At 42.8% G+C, this 19798-nt stretch overlaps 2 protein-coding genes across 2 annotated transcripts; both read left to right on the top strand.

The window, feature by feature from the left end:
• Window positions 1–2455: 2455 nt before the first annotated feature.
• LOC136391179 (olfactory receptor 1f45-like) lies at window positions 2456–3409 on the top strand. The gene has a single exon (XM_066362699.1). It carries the CDS (start codon window positions 2459–2461, stop codon window positions 3407–3409), a length of 951 nt encoding a protein of 316 aa, XP_066218796.1. The 5' UTR covers window positions 2456–2458.
• An 8709-nt stretch (window positions 3410–12118) lies between these two features.
• On the top strand, window positions 12119–13063 carry LOC136392905 (olfactory receptor 1Q1-like). The gene has a single exon (XM_066365587.1). The coding sequence runs from the start codon at window positions 12119–12121 to the stop codon at window positions 13061–13063; it is 945 nt and encodes a 314-aa protein (XP_066221684.1).
• The last annotated feature ends 6735 nt before the right edge of the window (window positions 13064–19798 follow it).

The following is a 19798-nucleotide window of genomic DNA, read 5'->3' as shown; positions in this document are numbered from 1 at the left end:
AACCATGAATTCAGGTCTTGTGAAAATACACAGTTGATGTCTAATTCAACATCCAAAATACAGTTTATTTTCATTTTCACAATTTTGAACACTTTCTATGTACAACTAGAACATATGTTAGGCTGCCTAATACTTTCATGTAAGAGTCATCTGCTTTATGAACTATCTCTATAAGTAAAGGCAATGCTGGTAGCTAAACAATAACAGCATGCAGTTCCATTATAGCCTAATATGTCATTTTACTACCTATCCACCCATTAATTCATTCAGTAGGTGATTACCAAGTACACAGTAAAAAGAAACAAGATGAACAGAAATGAGCCCCCGGCACTGAGGGACATGCATTCTAATGGAGATAAGTAAGTAATTATAAAGCAGTACGCCAAGTGTCCTACCCGAGACCCACATGCAGGACTGTGGGAGCTCAGAGCATAGAGCAATGGACTGCAGCACCCCCAGGTGTTGACACCTGAGCTCTTGCCAGGTGGAGAGGAGGAGGAGACATTCAGGAAGGTGGAACAGCTAGGCAGCAAAGTCAGGCACGCTGGGCATGATGAGGAGTTGGAGGACTGTGAGTGGATTCGCGGGCAAGGGTGTGGAGTGGATGGCATGAGGGAGAAGTGTCATTGGGTGGACAGGTGGAGGCAGAATCACGAAGGGCTGATTATATCAGGATAAGAAATAGAATCGACATTTTCCTTACGTGAGGCAACAAGGAACCTCACCACGGCCTATGACATGGACTCATTTATCCCTCTTCACAGAGAGGGAAACAGTGCTTCAGAGAAGCTACATGAATCATTCAAAGCCTATTACTAGGTTTCGTATAGAAGGGCGAATCAAAGGTTTCTTAGTGCAAACTACATTTTTTTCCTTTACTCTATGCAACCTAAATATTCTCCTTGGAAGCACATAAATTAGTCTAATGCAGTAGTTTTAAGTGTATAGCTACAGTAGGAATTCCATTTTGAGTGATTGTGATGCACTCTGCCAGCTGAGACCCTGGGCCAGAGTGTTAGGCCATCTGTCATAACAGTGAAGTTGAAATCAGCACATGGCCAGGGCTCAGCCAGTGTTATTATTGTAATTACTGACATTTTCATTGAACCTGAGCAATGGACATGGATTGGATAAACTTAATGTCCAGTATTTTCTAGTTATGGGATGCCTGGTATATTCTCGCTGTGGCTGCTATGGAAAATAAAGATATCTGAGTCTCAAATCAAAACATCCTCTTCCCTGAACCAGGGCTAGAAACAAAACTAAGGTGTAGTTTGGGATTCAAACTAAGGATTTGATACCTATTTGGGTTTGGCAATATATCAACCTAATATCTAAATACACAAAAGCCCTGGGAGAGCAAAGGAGTCAGAACATACTGTCTACAACTTAGGTGTTCCAACCCAGACGAAGGGCTTCCCGCTAGGTAAGGAGCACAGGGGAGTGGAGAACACCTGATGTCGGAGGATCAGCACAGTTCCCAGCCTTCGGGGAGGAGCTGGAGCATCATTTTATGCACTCCCAACAGCCTTTTATTTCGGGGGGTGAGGGGTGGGGTGAGAGGACTGGGCTAGGATGAAAAATTCATGTTCCGTCACTTGTTCTTTTCTTCACAGTGGTCAAAGGCATTCGATTTTTGTTCTCCTACTCACATGCCAGAGCTGCCTTTCAGAGATCACAGCCTGGCCAACTTGTCAGAACTCCCCAGGTCTCCACATTGCCTTCTGGATGGTCACTTGGATCAATTCAGTGAACCACAGTCATCATACTTCTAAGAGCATCTTTTCTTTACAAAGATAACACGCGCTGGTAACAAACTGAGCGCGCGGAAGGCAGCCCCCCCCCCCCCCGCAGCCTCCTGACCCGCACTCAGCTCTCAGAAGTAAACGCTGTCGACGTTCAGAATGTGCCATTCCGCGTCCCTGCTCATAGACAACCACTTAGGCTTTGAGGCTACAAAAGTGAAATTGTAAATATACACGCTGTTCTGAAATTTATCTTTCTAAAAGTTATTTTTAAATTATATAGTTATTTTATTTGTAATTATAATTATATATGATCATTTTATATATTAATTTCTCTAATTATAATTAAGTAAAATCTTATTTACTTAATTACATAATTATTCAGTGACGTTATAATTATTCACATATACCAATAGGATGTGTGCAATCCAGGGCACACTGTCTGCGGTGCCTGCCACACGGCATGGGGACAGCTGAGATCATTTAAAGGAGTCTTGGATATCCAGTCAGGTGCTGACACCAACCTATAACTTTACAAATCGTCTGATCCAAACTGCCTTTTCTAACGTGCACAGTTCTAAATGCAAGATTTACCGAACAGAACTGTCTAAACTATGAAATTATTTTAGGGGTTCAAAAATTTTCATCACAGCCATATTTTACTTTTTGGCTATTTGTATTTAATAAAATTGATGTCATACTAAATTCTAGACATGGACAGAAGAAACCAGACCAGAATCTACGAGTTCCTCCTCCTGGGCCTCTCCGAGCGGCCAGAGCAGCAGCCCCTCCTGTTCGGGCTCTTCCTGGGCATATACCTGGTCACAGTGCTGGGCAACCTGCTCATCATCCTTGCCATTGGCTCCGACATGCACCTCCACACCCCCATGTACTTCTTCTTGGCCAACCTGTCCGTCTCTGACATTGGTTTCGTCTCTACAATAATTCCCAAGATGCTAGACAATATTGGCTCAGGCAGTAAACTGATTTCTTATGGTGAGTGTCTTACACAACTCTATTTCTTTGGCCTATTTGCAGATCTGGACAACTTTCTCCTGGCTGTAATGGCACTTGACCGCTATGTGGCCATCAGCCAGCCCCTCCATTATGCCCTGATCATGACCTCCCAACGCTGTGCCCTGTTGGTGGCTGGATCATGGGTGATCACTGCCTTCCATGCCCTCGTGCATACCCTCCTGCTGACCAGGCTTTCCTTCTGTGGCCCCAATATCATCCCCCACTTCTTCTGCGATCTGGTCCCCCTCCTGAAACTGGCCTGCTCTAGTACATATGTCAATAACCTGCTGCTCATCCTTGTGGCAGGAACACTGCTAGTTGGACCCTTTGTCTGCATCTTCACATCTTACTTTTACATTGCATTGGCTGTTCTAAGAATGGACTCCCCACAGGGTAAGCAAAGGGCTTTCTCCAGCTGCACCTCCCACCTCTCTGTCGTCTCCCTGTTTTACAGTACAGCGATCGGGGTCTATTTATGTCCTCCGTCATCCTCCTCCCCCTCGGGTGGAAAGGACAGGGTCTTCTCAGTCATGTACACAGTGGTCACCCCCATGCTGAACCCCTTCATCTACAGCCTGAGGAACAGGGAGATGAAAGGGGCCCTGGGAAAACTACTCAGAAGAAAAACACTCTTTTCAGAATCTTAGGGTCCTGACTCCAAGACTCTGAGCTGAGAGTTGAAAAGTGCCCTCCTGAGAGCCCAACCCCTGTAGCTTCTCTGAACCTGAGACTTCTCTTTGTCCCATGTTTATATTTCAAAGTGCAGACTGATATTGAAGACAGAGGAGGGGACCTCCAGTCATACTTGTGAAGGGCGCATGCTTTGAGTGCGTAGCAGTTTACTACCCACTCCCACGATGTTCTTGTGTATTGTGTATTTTTACTGGATGACTAAGAGAAGTCCACAGGTAGTCCATACATATAAAATGAAAATATAACTCCCAATTTTTGTTTAGCTCAAGTTATAATGGAACATTGGAAGATAATATCTCTAGCCTGAGAATGTATGATTCATTATGTCTGTTAGAATGAAATACAAGGGAAATGATCTGATACTTCACACGTAAGCAGGCAATGTTCTATCGAAGAATAAGAACAAAGCTTTAATTTCAGTTCTGGGTTCTAGTGCTGGCTTGGCCAATCATGAATCATGTGACCGCTAGATAATCATTTTATGTCTCTGAGCCTTGGTTTCCCCATTTATATATTGAAGTCATTGGACTGTGTTAGTTTAAGCCCCTATACACATATACCCTAGTTCTAATTATAGTTAGTGTGATAGTGACAAGAACTCAAGACCCAAAGTCAGAAGTTACAAGTCAGAACCAAAAATCCGACACTTTCATATTATGTTAACTTGAGAAACTTTGTCTCAGTTCTGGTTTCTTTTTGTGTAAAACTGGAAAAACAACTACATCATAGGATTTCTCTGAGAAAGAAATAATATGTGAACTAACTTGGATCACAGGAAGTGCTCAATAAACAGCACTTTTGTTGTTTCCCTAAGTCGACTATCACGAATAATGTTGCAGTGAACATGGAGGTTACTCGTGGTTGCTGTGAGGGTTAAACGGCATGAAAGCATTTGAGCATCTTTGCCTGACCCACAGTAAACACGCAGCACATGTAAGCTGTTACTGTTGCCAGCTGTGTGCCTTCAGTGCTATCTGGGTCCTTGTGTTTTTCAGACTCTTGAACACTGACTGATATGAGATCCGATAAGAAATGTCACATTTGAAATAAACCAGACAGAGAAAGAAAAATAACATATGACCTCACTCATTTGAGGAATCTAATGAACAATGTGAACTAAGGAGTGGAGTAGAGGCAGAGGCAGGATCAAAGGGACCAGAGGGAAAGTGGAAAGAGGGAAAGGGGAGGAGAGGATGGGATCAGAGAAGAGAAAGAGATTAGTGAAATTACATACACATAACACAGCATTATAGAGAGCAGAAAAGCAAATCCTGGAGGGAAGGAGGAAAGCATTGGGGGGAGAGGGAGAAGGGGGATGTCGAGAAGAACATGGGGTGGGGGGGAATATATTTGGGGGACACTTGAATCTATGTAAACACAATAAATTAAAATCAATAAAATAAAAAAGAAATGTCACAATTTACTTTCCAGGGAAACTAATGATTTGTGTTCTTAGAATGAACAAGAGTATAAGTAGCCCTGGCCGGTTGGCTCAGCGGTAGAGCGTCGGCCTAGCGTGCAGAGGACCCGGGTTCAATTCCCGGCCAGGGCACACAGGAGAAGCGCCCATTTGCTTCTCCACCCCTCCGCCGCGCTTTCCTCTCTGTATCTCTCTTCCCCTCCCGCAGCCGAGGCTCCATTGGAGCAAAGATGGCCCAGGCGCTGGGGATGGCTCTGTGGCCTCTGCCTCAGGCGCTAGAGTGGCTCTGGTCGCAACATGGCGACGCCCAGGATGGGCAGAGCATCGCCCCCTGGTGGGCGTGCTGGGTGGATCCCGGTCGGGCGCATGCAGGAGTCTGTCTGACTGTCTCTCCCTGTTTCCAGCTTCAGAAAAATGAAAAAAAAAAAAAAAAAAGTATAAGTAAAAGAAAAAAATGTCCACTCAAGCTGGATACTGAGAACAATTAGATTTATGAGTCAGATCAAGAAGGGAAAATAGCCTGACTAGGTGGTGGCGCAGTGGATAGAGTGTTGGACTGGGAAAAAGAGGACCCAGGTTCAAAACCCTGAGGTCGTTGGCTTGAGCACAGGCTCATAGGCTTGAGCGTGGGGTCACTGGCTTGAGCGTGGGATCATAGACATGACCCCATGATCCTGGCTCAAGCCCAAACATCACTGGCTTAAAGCCCAAGGTCGCTGGCTTGGGCAAGGGGTCACTCACTCTGCTGTAACCCCCTGGTCAAGGAACATATGAGAAAGCAATCAATGAACAACTAAGGGGGCGCAACAAAGAACTGATGCTTCTCATGTCTCTCCCTTCCTGCCTATCCCTATCTGTCCCTCTCTCTGTCTCTGTCACAACACACACAAAAGAAGGGAAACATAAGAGAATATTTACCACATTATAACCCTATAAAAACAAAAGCAACAATAACAAAAAAATACCTGCAACACATAGAAAAAGTGGACAAGGATACAGTTGGGCAATTCAAAGAAGGAAAACTAAAACGGTTGAAAAAATTGCCCCCAGCAATTAGAAAAATGAAAAGTAAAACTCTCCTAAAGTATTGTTTCTTTTTCCCTCATTAAATTGGAAAACAGAAGTTTGCAAGCAGTGCTGTTGGGTCATGTGGGCAAGGGCACTCTCATATGCCCTCGAAGGCTGTAGAAATTGGTTTTAACTTTTTCCAGGACAATCTGGCGGCACTGATGAAATTTAAAATGCACATATACTTCCACCTAGCACTCCCATTTCTAGAAAAGTTATATGCACACAATGACACCTGTAAAAGAATACCCCTGTGGTGTTGCTTTTGTAACAGCTCCCCCCCAAAAGGAAATAAGTGGTATGAGCAGGGAGATGTTTGTCACACCCAATAATCTACACAATGCTTTTAGAATAATGAGGTAGGCCTGATGCTGACATGAGAGAAACACAGAAAGCTCTAGAACAGATGGACTTGTTTCTGTAGAAACAAAACTGTACACACACAGACATGCACAGAAAAGCATGTGAATGGGCACATGTCAAAGCAGCAACAAGGATCACCCCTGGAGAGGAATAGGGAAAGTGAGAAACAGACTCCCAGTTCTCAAAATATGTTATAAAATAATATTTTGTAAAACAAGAGTGTATCACTTAAAAGAAGGTGGCATCTTCCAGGAGCCAGACAAGAAGACACCCCATCCAGGCCTTGACCATAACCTGTGTTTTCCTGGGCTTTCTTCTCAGGGCCTGATTTTGGAGCACACAACAGAGAACCCCGTGTCCAGACTGATCTCCCAGGTCCTGGCCACTCTCCTGGGGTCGGCCGAGCTGCCAAGCCACAGTCATTATACTAACAGTAGAAGCACTGGCTCATGGGCCCCAATCCCCAGAGAAGGTAGTGAATTTGGCCAATGACACACTCAGGAAGCTGTGCTAAGGGAACCGTGGGATTTGTGCAGGAATACACATGCTCCAACTCCCAGCACCTTCCCTGGATAGGCTTTCCTGCCCCTGATATATAGAAGCACCTCCAGGAGTCTGGCTGATCTTCCCTTTGACCCCTTGCTGATGCCTTTTTTTCTCCGGTCCTGGGCAACTTCCTCTGTCTTCCTCAAGTGGACTGCTCTGTGCTGCTGTCAGCAAGACACGATGGCACATGCCTGAGTGAGGATGGGTGTGCCAACCCCAGCCCGTTCCAGTCCAGCCAGGGTCCACAGTAAGGTGAGTCCTGCACTTAGGGCTGTACACCCACACAGCAGTTTCTCAGTGCCTTAGACAACTCCTACACAGGCTCCTTGTAATTTCCAGAGGGAAGACTGTCTTTCTCATATTCATTCCTGGGCACAATATTGTGCATATTGTGAAGTTTGTCTCTAACTCCCTAAGTCAACTTTTTTCTCGTCTTTCCCTTCACGATGCCTCTTCCCCACACCATCCTCAGATATAGAGTGTGTTTATGGTCTCTCTATCTCCTCTTATTAAAGCTTACCCACAAAAAAAGAAAGAATAATTTAGATAGTCAAGAGTGTTCCATTCAAGGCAGTCATCCTGATTCAAAGAGAACATATCCAATAGAATTCCAGGGAGCATCAGTCATTGGGGAGGTATTATGGGTAATCAGGATTGGATGACCCAAAAATCAGTTCCTGGATATGGTTATCCAGTTGTCGTCTCTTAACAAATGGCCCGGACTTTTCTTTCCGCTTCTAGAAATCTGTGATCAACCAGAGAAACTCAGAGATTAAACTGCTATTCAAGTGCCTCCTGATTTACAAAGGTCACTTGGGAATGAAAATGAACTCTACTATCAGATCAGACTGTCAGAAGTTATGGAGACCTACCTGTGACAGGGAACCTAAGTTCCTACAGAAGTCTAATGCAAACAAGTTCTCACTGCTTTGTAAATCTCGTTAAAGAGTTTTTATGTCTATAGTCTCTTCTGTTTTTATACAAAGCCTCAGGATTAAAAGCAAGTACTATTCTTCCCATTCCCCAGATGAAGAAACTGAGGCCCCCAAGAGTAAAGTGATTTTAAGGTCTCAAAGAAAATTCTTATGGCAGACCCAAGACCAAAGCCCAAAACTTCTGATTCCTGAGTCAAAACCCATTCTCACACACCACACTGCTGCTTTTTGCCCTACATCCTTATATAAAGCTAGATTCTGCTCCCATAGTTCCCCTCCTTGGCTTCCCATCCCTTGCCTCACATCACATTGTTCTCTGTTGCCCATAAGGAGCTGATATGCTGCTCTATGAGCCAAGCAGGATAATCTGTCAGCTACGAGGCAGACGAGGACTCCAAGGTTCCAGGCAACTCACCCTCCAGCCACTTCTGGGGCTCTCTCTAGCCTTATGGGAGCTTAGTCATAGGAGCTACATGGTCTTTGCCTCAGGTAGCAGTCATAGCCACAGGTAGAGCCAAGTCGTTTTCTTAGACCTTCCCTAGAACTCATAAGAGACACCCTACGTTTCCTGACCCATCAACTCGGTACCACCTGATCCGATTTGGAGTGCCTAATCACAATGACAGACCAGCAAGGGGAACCAAGCACTGGACAAGAATGAAACATGGGTGTTAAATGGGTGACGTGGGACAGAAAGAGCAATGCTTCTCAGTTAGACAAATCTGTGACCAACCTGGCTCCACTCCTCTGCACTGTGACCTGGGGGAAGGTAACACATCCCCCTTAATTTAATGATCTGAGAATAGGAATAATAATACCTACTCTCTAATTCTATATATAATAAAAAACTAGAAAAGCTATGGTAGACATTTCTCACTGACAAAATGCACAAGGTAGCACAAAGGAAAAGGAAGAAACAAAGAGGAAAGTAGGAACTGGGATGGTCAGGGGAAGCTTCAGAGTTGGCAGAACCCAGTGGTTAAGGCCACGGACATTGAGGTCAGATGGTACTGAACTCAAATTCCAGTTCGACCATCTACTAACTCTGTGACTTTGACCTGTTACAGAATCCCTCTGAGCTTCATTTTCCTCATCTACAAATTGAGAAAATAATACCCATGTCTCAGAATTGCTGTGATCACCAAGTAGAAAACACTTGAGTAGTATACAGCTCTCAGAACAATTCCTGGTTTATATTAAGTGCTCAGTAAGCGTGGTTACAACTTTTAGTTCTCATCCGTCACCATACCATACTGAAATAAATTCAGGATGATTCAATGACATGCTGTGAAGGTCTACACTTTTATAATTGAACAACCTAATGTTCACCCTCTTAAAATGGTGGCATCCTTTCATTTGATTTATAAAAGCAGACAGCTCAGGAGTGAAGAATAAATCCATTTCGATAGGGTAGGCGCTAAGGAAAGCACAGGGGTAGTGTAATACAGCACTCCAGGTATGCAGCCGTACGTGTGCTGTCCAGCCGAACCACTTAACACTGACTTGTGCTGAGTAAAGCCCTTCACACCCCATTCTTTGGTTTCCTCCTCCATGAAAAGGGGTAAGTGATTGTTGCAGCTAGAAGTATCTTGGGATTGTCATGAGGACTATATGAGACAATGAGACAATGCATGTGAAAGGAAGTACCTTACACAGGGGCAGTTCTTAATTATTTGCAACTTTTTTCTCCCAACAACCTGCATATCAAGTTTAAGTATTCTTGGGATAGCCAGGGACACAGCTTACTTGTGGACTGCCAACTCCGATCTCTACCCAGAAAGCTCTGATCTAGGACCAGACCAAAGCTTCGTGATTACCCTGTGATGACAGAGCACTCATAGACTTTGCTTACTTCTGGGAGCCACATTTTAATGACAGTGACAAAGTGGAGCAATTTCATTTGTAGAGAGATCTGGATGTCAAAACATTGTCCTCCCAGAAAAACCGGAAACTCTGTGTAGACAAGACTGAAAACTTGATAGGCAATGTTGTCAGCATTTACTGAACACCTGCCAAAAACCAGGTACTTTCATTTAATGCTCATAACAATGTCATGAGTAATGTGCTATTAAAATTCTCCCATTTTACAGAGAAGAAAACCTAGGCTTATAGAGGGTAAGTGCTTTCCTTAAAGTCATATGGCTGCTAAATAAAAGAGCGGGGGGGGGGGGGGTGGTCTAGCCCACTGCACAATGCTGCTTCTATTGACTGATGTTTAGATTTAATATTGAGAGAGAACAGACTTATTGAGAGTCCAGAGGACCAAAAGCTGTCCAAGAAATACGACAGTAACTAGAGTTACATAATATCAAAAAAATATTTTTAATGATGTGTTAACAACTGAATTAGGTCTCTTTCAATTTTTTTGAGAATGAAAAACTGGAAACCCCTTGATCTAAAAATGAATTTGTTATCTGTTCATTAAAGTCATTCATTTTCTTAATATTTCTAATTGTCCTTTCAATGGGCTCCTTTGAGGTTTTGATATCCTGAGCCAACACATCTAGTAAGACTTGGATAGATTAAAGTATGTCTTTCATTTGTTAAATGGGAGACAGAATAATGCATAAGGTGACATCTTGAAGACAAAATGATTTTAGAAAAGACAAACTCTGAGAATCTGGAAACTGATTCTCCTAAGATCACATCTATGTACTCTTCGAGAAGTCATTGGGCGCCACCCGGGGTATGCATTCCCCAAAATAGAAATTCTTGGACCAAATAACCTCTGAAATCCCTGTTAGCAGCTGATGCCTTGGTTGTATAGCTCATCAACAGGTCTTATTACCATGAATGAACTGCCTTGGTTTTAATTTGAGGAGTCATGTTATATATATGGTGTCACTAGCATAACCTTTGGAACCAGATAAACATGACTTTAAGTTCAGATTTTGCCTTTTATGAGCTTAAACTTTCTATACTTCAATTTTTTAACTTGTAAAACAACAATAATAATAATGGCCTCTGAGGGGTTATTATAAAAACGAAATGTGACAATGCAGCAAAGTCTCTGGTTCAAGGTAAGTGCTCTGTAAATGTTAGCTGTGATAATAGTGATGACACTATGATAAGGAAAAATTCATACCTCATTATTTTGGAAAATAATTAAGCACTTGATTCCTTTATCAATGCCATGTGTAGTTTACATTGGAGCACAAAAGTGATAGTAATTAAATGACTTGCTCAAATGTCTATATCTATAAAAATAATCTATTTTGGAAAACAGTATAAAGGTTCCTCTAAAAATTAAAAATTGAACTATTATATAATCCAACAAGTCTATTTGTGGGTATTTATTTGAAAAAAACAAACATGCAAATTTGAAAAGATACGTGCAACCCCATGTTCATTGCAGCATTATTTACAATAGCTAAGACAACCTAAGTGTGTCCAGCCCTAAAAAAAAATGAAATCTTGCCATTTGCAACAATACGGATGGACTTCGAAGGCATTATGCTAAGTGAAACAAGTCAAGCAGAGAAAGACAAATGCCATATGTTCTCATTAATATATGGATTCTAAAGAGGAAAGTTCATAGATACAGAGAACATACTGGTGGTTTCCAGAGACAAAAGATAAGGGAAATGGGCAAAGTGTGTGAAGGGGGTCTAAAAGTACAAACTTCAGTTATAAAATATGTAAATAAGTCATGGGGGTGTCAGGTACAGCATGGTGACTAGAGTTAATAATACTATATTGCATATTGGAAAGCTGCTAAGAGAGTAGATCTTAAAAGTCCTCATCACCCTGGCTGGCTGGCTCAGCGGTAGAGCGTCGGCCTGGCGTGCGGGGGACCCAGGTTCGATTCCCGGCCAGGGCACATAGGAGAAGTGCCCATTTGCTTCTCCACCCCCACCCCCTCCTTCCTCTCTGTCTCTCTCTTCCCCTTCCACAGCCAAGGCTCCATTGGAGCAGAGATGGCCTGGGCACTGGGGATGGCTCCTTGGCCTCAGCCCCAGGCACTAGAGTGGCTCTGGTCGCGGCAGAGCGATGCCCCGGAGGGGCAGAGCATCACCCCCTGGTGGGCAGAGCGTCGCCCCTGGTGGGTGTGCCGGGTGGATCCTGGTCGGGCGCATGCGGGAGTCTGTCTGACTGTCTCTCCCCGTTTCCAGCTTCAGAAAAATACAAAAAAAAAAAAAAGTCCTCATTATAAGAAAAAAATTTGTATTATGTATGCTAGTATATAGATGCTAACTAGACTTATGGTGATTATTTCCACAATGTATACAAATATTGAATCATTATATTATACACCTGAAATAATATAATGTTCTATGTTGATTGTACCTCAATAAAAAATAGTAATAGCCTTTTTGTTCTTATGGCAACAGATGGACAATACCAACCAGACCAGTGTGTCCCATTTTGTTCTCTTGGGCATTTCCACCCACCCAGAAGAACAGATCCCGCTCTTCCTTCTTTTTCTACTCATGTACGCAATCAACATTTCTGGCAACTTTGCCATCATCACACTGATTGTCTGTACGCCACACCTCCACACCCCCATGTACATCTTCCTCAGTAACTTGGCCTTGGTAGACATCTGCTTCACCTCCACCACAGTCCCCAAGATGCTGCAGAACATTTTCTCTTCCACAAAGGCCATTTCCTATATGGGTTGCTTAGCCCAGACTTATTTCTTCATATGCTTTGCAGCCATGGAAAACTTCCTCCTGGCTCTGATGGCCTATGATAGATACATCGCCATCTGCCACCCTTTCCGCTACCCTGTGATTCTGATCAAAATGCTGTGTTTGCAGATGGTGGCTCTGTGCCATGTCCTCTCCCATCTTCACGCCCTGCTTCACACCCTCCTCATGGGCCGACTGATCTTCTGTGCAGATAACAGGGTCCCTCACTTCTTCTGTGACCTCTACCCTCTGATGAAGCTATCCTGCTCCAGCACCCGCCTCAACACCCTGATGATTCACACAGAAGGTGTCATTGTCATCAATGGCGCTCTGGCCTTCATCATTGCTTCCTATGCCTGCATCACGTCCGTGGTCCTCCGGAGCCCCTCAGCCAAGGGCAAGTGGAGGGCCTTTTCCACCTGTGGCTCCCACCTCACTGTGGTGGCTCTCTTCTATGGCACCCTCACGTGGCTCTACTTCCAGCCTCTCAGCAGCTATTCAGTGGCCCGGGGCCGCATCCTGACAGTCATGCACACCGTGGTGACCCCCATGCTGAACCCCTTCATTTACAGCCTGAGAAATGGGGAAGTCAAGGGGGCCTTCAGGAAATGGAGGAGCAGGACATGGATTTCTTTCTTTAGATAAAACCCAAAAATGCAGATCCAAGTTTTATCTGTGATTCTAGGGAAAGAGTTTTGCCCCTCACATATCTAAATTAAGTACATATTACAGATTTTCTCATTGGATATTTTCCTGGGATATCCCTTAAACCCAAAGCACATACAACTATGTATTTAGTGTAAAACATTAGCATGGGCTTTGATAATAACTGTGGTTGTTTTCTGGACCTGCCATTAAACAGCATGGTTCTAACTCTCAGATGCAGGCAACAGAAACCAATTCTCATAGATTTGTGAAGGAAATGTGTTTATTGAAAGTATGTGTGGATGTTTCAGCTCAGTAAAATGAAAAAGAACCACGGTCAAATCATACGCCAGAATTGGTCTGATGAGCCCACTGTTGTAGTCATCAAACTCTGTTCACGGCCACTTATATCCTCACCAACAATAGTTACCATCAAGTCACTGGGCATAGCCCTTGGAGGCCTGGAAACCAGGTGTGACCACCTCCAGAAAGAACTGCCCAGTTCTTACTCTTTGCACCAACATATCTAGATTCAAAATAAGGTGATACATGAGACTAGCCATGTCTGGTCACTCACCCACCCTCTAGAATGATCACAGGAAAAGTGGGACAGCAACACGGCTGCTTTTATTTCCTATAAGATAGAGGAAGGTACTGTCTCCCACCGAGATAAATGAAATGGTGGAACTGTTTCAATATGGGGAGAGGCACACAGGACAAATGTCCATTGACTAAGGGCAGGAGTTACAGATGTTCCACCAGTAAGCACTGTCATAGCTCTCCAACTTGTATTTCCTTCAATTCACTAGCTATACCATTCGGAAATAACTTCCACTCCTTTGTCTCGGCATACTTCCAATCTTTTCAGTAGTTGATATATGGAATTTGTCTGTTTACTGGGTGTCTGTCTGCTGACCAGTCAATGCTGGACATGAGGAAAAGGTCCAAGAGCCATGATGTCATTTAAAATGTCAGTTCTTCAGTTTTGCAGGTGTAGGATCAAAAGGAAAAGGTGAACAGAACCTCCTGGGACAAGAGGCAGAAGGTGAGAATGTGGCTGGTTTGGTCCATTTATCTGGATAAAGTTTCTGTTATAAGATATGAGTAGTTATAGCACTGAGTTGAGAAGGAGCTAAAGTTGTAGTGATTTGGTATAATGTAGAAAACAGTTTCTTGTTACATATATGTAAGTGTTGGTCAAAATTTATACCACTGAAATTGGTTTGCAAGGCTACACTCCTTAGGTCTTTGACTACACTAAAATAATAAAATCTTCCAAGATATAGGGGGCCCTGGCACTTATGATAATAACAAGGAAATCAAGTCAACTTTTGATTAGTTAACTCTGGTTCTTTCCATTTGCCAGAAAGTATCATACATACCCAGTGTTTTCCTTCTGGATTCCTCTGTTTCTTCCCATTTTATCCTTCCTGCCTCCTTGACTAACCCCCCTCCCTTCTCCATCTCCCATGATGGTTCCATTACTGATCCCCTCTAGTCCTTACTAACTGATTACCTTCACCTCTTAGCACTGTAGCCTCTTAAGAATACCCCCAGACCTCACTAAAAGAACTTTCTTAAGGTAAAGAAATAATCAGGCCTGACCGGTCAGTGGCACAGTAGATAGAGCATCGGACTGAGACACAGAGGACCCAGATTCAAAACCCCAAGGTCGCCGACTTGAACATGGGCTCATCAGGCTTGAGCGTACCCCATGGTCACTGGCTTGAGCCCAAAGGTTGCTGGCTGGAAGCCTAAGGTCGCTGGCTTGAGCCCAAGGTCACTGGCTTGAGCAAGGGGTCACTCACTCTGCTGCACCCCCCCCCATTAAGGCACATATGAGAAAGCAATCAATGAACATCTAAGGAGACTAAGGAGCCGCAACAAAGAAATGATGTTTCTCATATCTCTCCCTTCCTGTCTGTCTGTCCCTATCTGTCCCTCTCTCTGTCTCTGTCACACACACACACAAAAGAAATAATCAGGAATGTAAATTGATACAACATTTTTGAAGAGCAGTTAGGCAATTCTATAAAAAATCTATATTTAGATATGAGTCCACAAAACACAGAGTTAATAAAGCCACCGTAATAATCATAACCTGCATGTCTTTTTCCATACCATACCAACAACTGCAAACTTTCTTTGCCAACTCCTTATGCCATGAATTAATACATATTGTATATATGAATATATATATTTATGTTAAATACACTATTGTTCATGACAGTGAAAATTTAGAAATAATCTTTATGCATACAAATGGAATTTTGGTTCATTGTGTTGGGTAGTTGGATAGATAGTGTTATCTGTTCACAATTCTTATTTCCTTTCCAGTCCTTGCCATGGCTTCACTGACAGGCAATGTATAGCTCTCTACCCCACTGACTTTGAACTTGTTTTAGCCAGTAGTTCATAAATAAGCATAACAAACACTGCTTCCAATAAAAATCTTTGAATGGGTTTAGACTGTTTGGTTTCCCTCTTGGGCTCTGGCCTTCACCACGAGAAGAAAAGCTCATCTCATATAAGTCGGTCCCCTTAGCTTGGGTTTCAGAATGAGAAACACATAGAACATATCTAAACTTGACCCCAAATCTGAAGCACAGTTGCCTCTTTAAGTCTGCAGGCTTTTGACTAAGAAATAAATGTCTGTTGTTATAAGGTACTGAGGTTTTGGATTGTTTCTTATTCAGTGCTTTGAAGGAATTCCCAACAGATACAATACACAGATACTATGAACTGCTGTTTAGTCAGTAAAAAGAATGAGGCAGATTAACTCCTGGCCAAATTCTCATTTCATCAACAGTCTCTAGATACATATAGATATACAAGCTTTTACCTAGCAGCTCTTTGTACTTTTCTCCCAGTATTTCTTCACCTGTATGCTATTAATAATAATAACAATAATAGTAATAATAATAATGGAATATACATATATGTACTAACTATATGCTGGTCACTCATGAGTGCTTTATGTATATGTATTTATCAAATTCTTACAACAACTCTAAATTATAGATAACATTTCTCTCTTCTTTACAAATGGAAAACTGAGACAGGGAGTAGCTGCAAAATTGTCAAAGATCTCTGTTGTATTAGCCCTGAGAGTTGGCTTTTCCTTTTTTAATGCAAGTGCCTGACTTAAGCATTGATTGTCAAGGCATCCACTTAAAATACTCAGAGACATGGACAACAGTGTTGGGGTTACAGGGTCGGGGGAGGAGAGGGAGGGGGTTGGGGGAGGGGAGGGGCACAAAGAAAACCAGTTAGAAGGTGACGGAAGACAATTTTATCAATGTCACCCATTAAAATTAATCAAAAAAAAAAAAAAAGAATTTGTCTCACAGCTAATTCAGGCAGTTAGAAGCATAGTATAAGGATGCTAATTCTGCAGCTCAGGCCACATCCTGAAAAAGGGGCCCCAAGCAAATTGGTGATTTGGCTCCTCTGATTTTGCCAATTGGATTTTAAAAAAATATAAGTCAGGAACGTCCTGAAATGGAACTAACAATACATAGCATAAATTTAAAGGACTTTTAGATACTGGAGCTGACATATCTGTTATTGCTAAGCTACATTGGCCTCCTTCCTGGCCCACTCATGCAGCAGCCACAGAATTACAAGGTATAGGGCAGAGTAAATCCCCTCAACAAAGTTCTAGTTTTCTATATTGGGAAGATTAAGAAGGTCATTCTGGATTTTTTAAGCCTTATGTGCTCCCTGGATGGCCAGTTAATTTGTGGGGTAGACATGTTTTGAAAAATATGGGAGCATTGCTTGTCAGTCCTAATGGTTTAGTCAGTACTCAGATGCTTGATTGGGGATTTTTGCCCACCAAGGGACTAGGGAAAGAACAGCGAGGAATTCTCACACCCAAAGAAGTGGCACCCAATACCAGAAGGTGTGGATTAGGATATCAAAATTTAGCATAGGGACCTTGGTAGCTCCTGCTACCCCAATAATGCATTGTGCAGACCCAGTTACTTGGAAATCAGATAGTCCTGTATGGGTAGGCCAATGGCCCCTTTTTCAGGAGAAACTTAGGGCAGCTTCTCAATTGGTACAAGAGCAGCTACAGCTTGGGCACATTGAACCACCTAATAGCCCATGGAATACACTTCAATATTTTGATTTTGTTTCCTCCTGGATTATCAAGGGGCATAGGCAACCCTTACAGCTTATAGGTTTTGAGCCTCAAAATTGTTGTTCCTTTTTTCAAAGGATCAACAACAATGGCTCTGGGAAACTTCCACTAAATGGCAAATCGCTCTTGCAAATCAATGGACAACTTTATACTGAAACTGTCAATTTAAAATCAGCTCAAAGACTAGAATCATATGCCATTATCATGGCTTTTCAGCATTTGCCATATTCCCCCTTTAATCTATATACAGACAGCAAATATTTACTTATGGTGTTTCCACTATAAAGACTGCGGTCTTAGGGACAAATGCTGATGAACTATTTCAGCAGTTCCTCCTTCTTCAAAGACTTGTATGTCAACATAGAGCTCCATGTTTTATAGGACATACTCGAGCTCACTCCATGCTCCCTGGAGCTTTAGCACAAGGGAATGCCCTTGTTGATCAAACTACCCAAAAGAAAATTATTTGGAGCAACCATGACAGATCGAGCAATTCAGTCTCATACTATTCATTACCAGAACGCTGCAGCCCTGTGTAAACAGTTTCAACTTTCTCGGGAAGCAGCACAGCAGATTGGGAAATCCTGTCCAAGGGGTCCTATACTACAATCTGTCCCTTAATTTGGAGTTAACCCTCAAGGACCCCTACCAGGACAACTTTGGCAAATGGATGTTACTCATATACCTTCATTTGGCAAACAGTCCTATGTCCATGTTACAGTGGATACATATTCTGGATTTATAGTAACCTCTGTCAGAACAGGAGAGGCTGCTAAGCATGTTATAGCTCATTGTCTGTATGCATTGGTCTATTATTGGATTTTCTAAACAGGTTAAACTGACAATGCTCCTGCATATGGAGCAAAAGCATTTACTGTATATTGTCAAACCTTTCGAATTATGTGTATTTCTTACAATCTTTAAAGTCAAGGTATTATTAAGGTGTACCCAGCAAATATTTTAGGGTCAATTTTAAAAAACTTAAAAGGGGGAAGTCATGTCCTGGAACTCCTACAGGTCTACCATACCATGCTTTTCACTTAAACTTCTTTTAAATTTCTTTTGAATGCTGATGAACAGGAGACACCAAATCTTTTTCTCCTGCAAACCACTACCTTCTTTACTTGATCCAGCTAATAACACTGTTTTGTCTTTTTCCAAATAGCTCCAGATATATGGAAAAGATTTATATAGGCAGATGGGGATCCTCAAACCCCTCAGCGAGATCTTCTGAGCATGGCTTTTAAGATACCAAGAGGCAGAAAAAGCCCAATAGAGATCAGGGGAACTACCAGCTTTTAGGATATGTCCTTAAAGACTCCAACACCCCAAATAGTCTCATAGGATCCCATCTGGGTCCTGCCTCAATAGTGAAAAGGAAGGTCATTGAGCTAAAGCCTGCCAGACTTACATGCCTCTGCTGTGAGGAAACAGGGACACTAGAAGGTAGGCTTCCCCCTCACTCCTCTAAGGGAGGGTTCAGTCTGAACCCAGCCCTACTCCAGTCACCTATGACCTAATCTTGTCCAGAATGCTTGGGTTTGCCACTGAAGGCTGAAGGTGCCCAGGGCCGTCAGCCCCATCTACAACACTGTGGACGAGCCTAGGGTATTTCTTCCAAGAAGCAGGTAAACTGATCTCATTTGCACAAGGGCCACTTAACTATGTCTTGCCTGAATAGTCAGGTTTTTTATTCTTCCCTCAAAAATCTCTGTTGTGGGTGTTGATAGTCCTATTTTCTGCTGCTTTGTTTAATATATAGTGTTTCCTTTATCCCTCCTTCCTCAATGCCCCATTCATATTTCAGGCTGGGACCTACTCCTAATTTAGAGCTCTCTTTCACCCTTTTGCCAACTTCTATTATGAATCTACCTTGCCACCCAGCTTAGTGTATCCCAAGGTTCTCTTTACCAATCCACAGTCACGGAGCTCCAGGGAAAAGCACCCTGGTCTCATCTCTCCAGGCAGAGGAGAACAGAAGCTCCATCTCCACACATGCTGCAGATGGCTTTTCTAGTCTATCTGAATCATTACCAGCTAGAAGCAGTGGTCATTGGGACTTGGACATGAGCAGCAAAGTATAGAATTGTGACAACAATTCCAGTGCCATGCGGACTTTTCCTGGATGTGGACTTTTCCTGGACTCCTGTTCCGTGGGACAGCTCCTAACAGACTGAACTGGGGTTGGGTTGCATTTATCAGGGACTTGGCATGGTGTTGGGGTCAACTTGGACTTGGTGAACTTGTTAAGGACACTACTCTTTTATGGATTCTTGCTTTATTGGCCAAGAGTTTGCTTAAAGGATTTAATTACTGTAAAAAACAATAGAAGATTGGATAAAGAAGATATGGCACATATACACCATGGTATACTATTCAGCCATAAGAAATGATGACATCGGATCACTTACAACAAAATGGTGGGATCTTGATAACATTATACGGAGTGAAATAAGTAAATCAGAAAAAAAACAAGAACTGCATGATTACACACATTGGTGGGACATAAAAACGAGACTAAGAGACATGGACAAGAGTGTGGTGGTTACCGGGGGCAGGGGGTGGGAATGAGAAAGTGGGGAGGGGGA

Source organism: Saccopteryx leptura, chromosome 2 (assembly GCF_036850995.1).
Source record: "Saccopteryx leptura isolate mSacLep1 chromosome 2, mSacLep1_pri_phased_curated, whole genome shotgun sequence".
In the NCBI taxonomy this organism is placed as follows: Eukaryota; Metazoa; Chordata; class Mammalia; order Chiroptera; family Emballonuridae; genus Saccopteryx; species Saccopteryx leptura.
The sequence above is the reverse complement of the archived record's forward strand: the minus strand, read 5'-3'. Positions and strand labels throughout refer to the sequence as shown.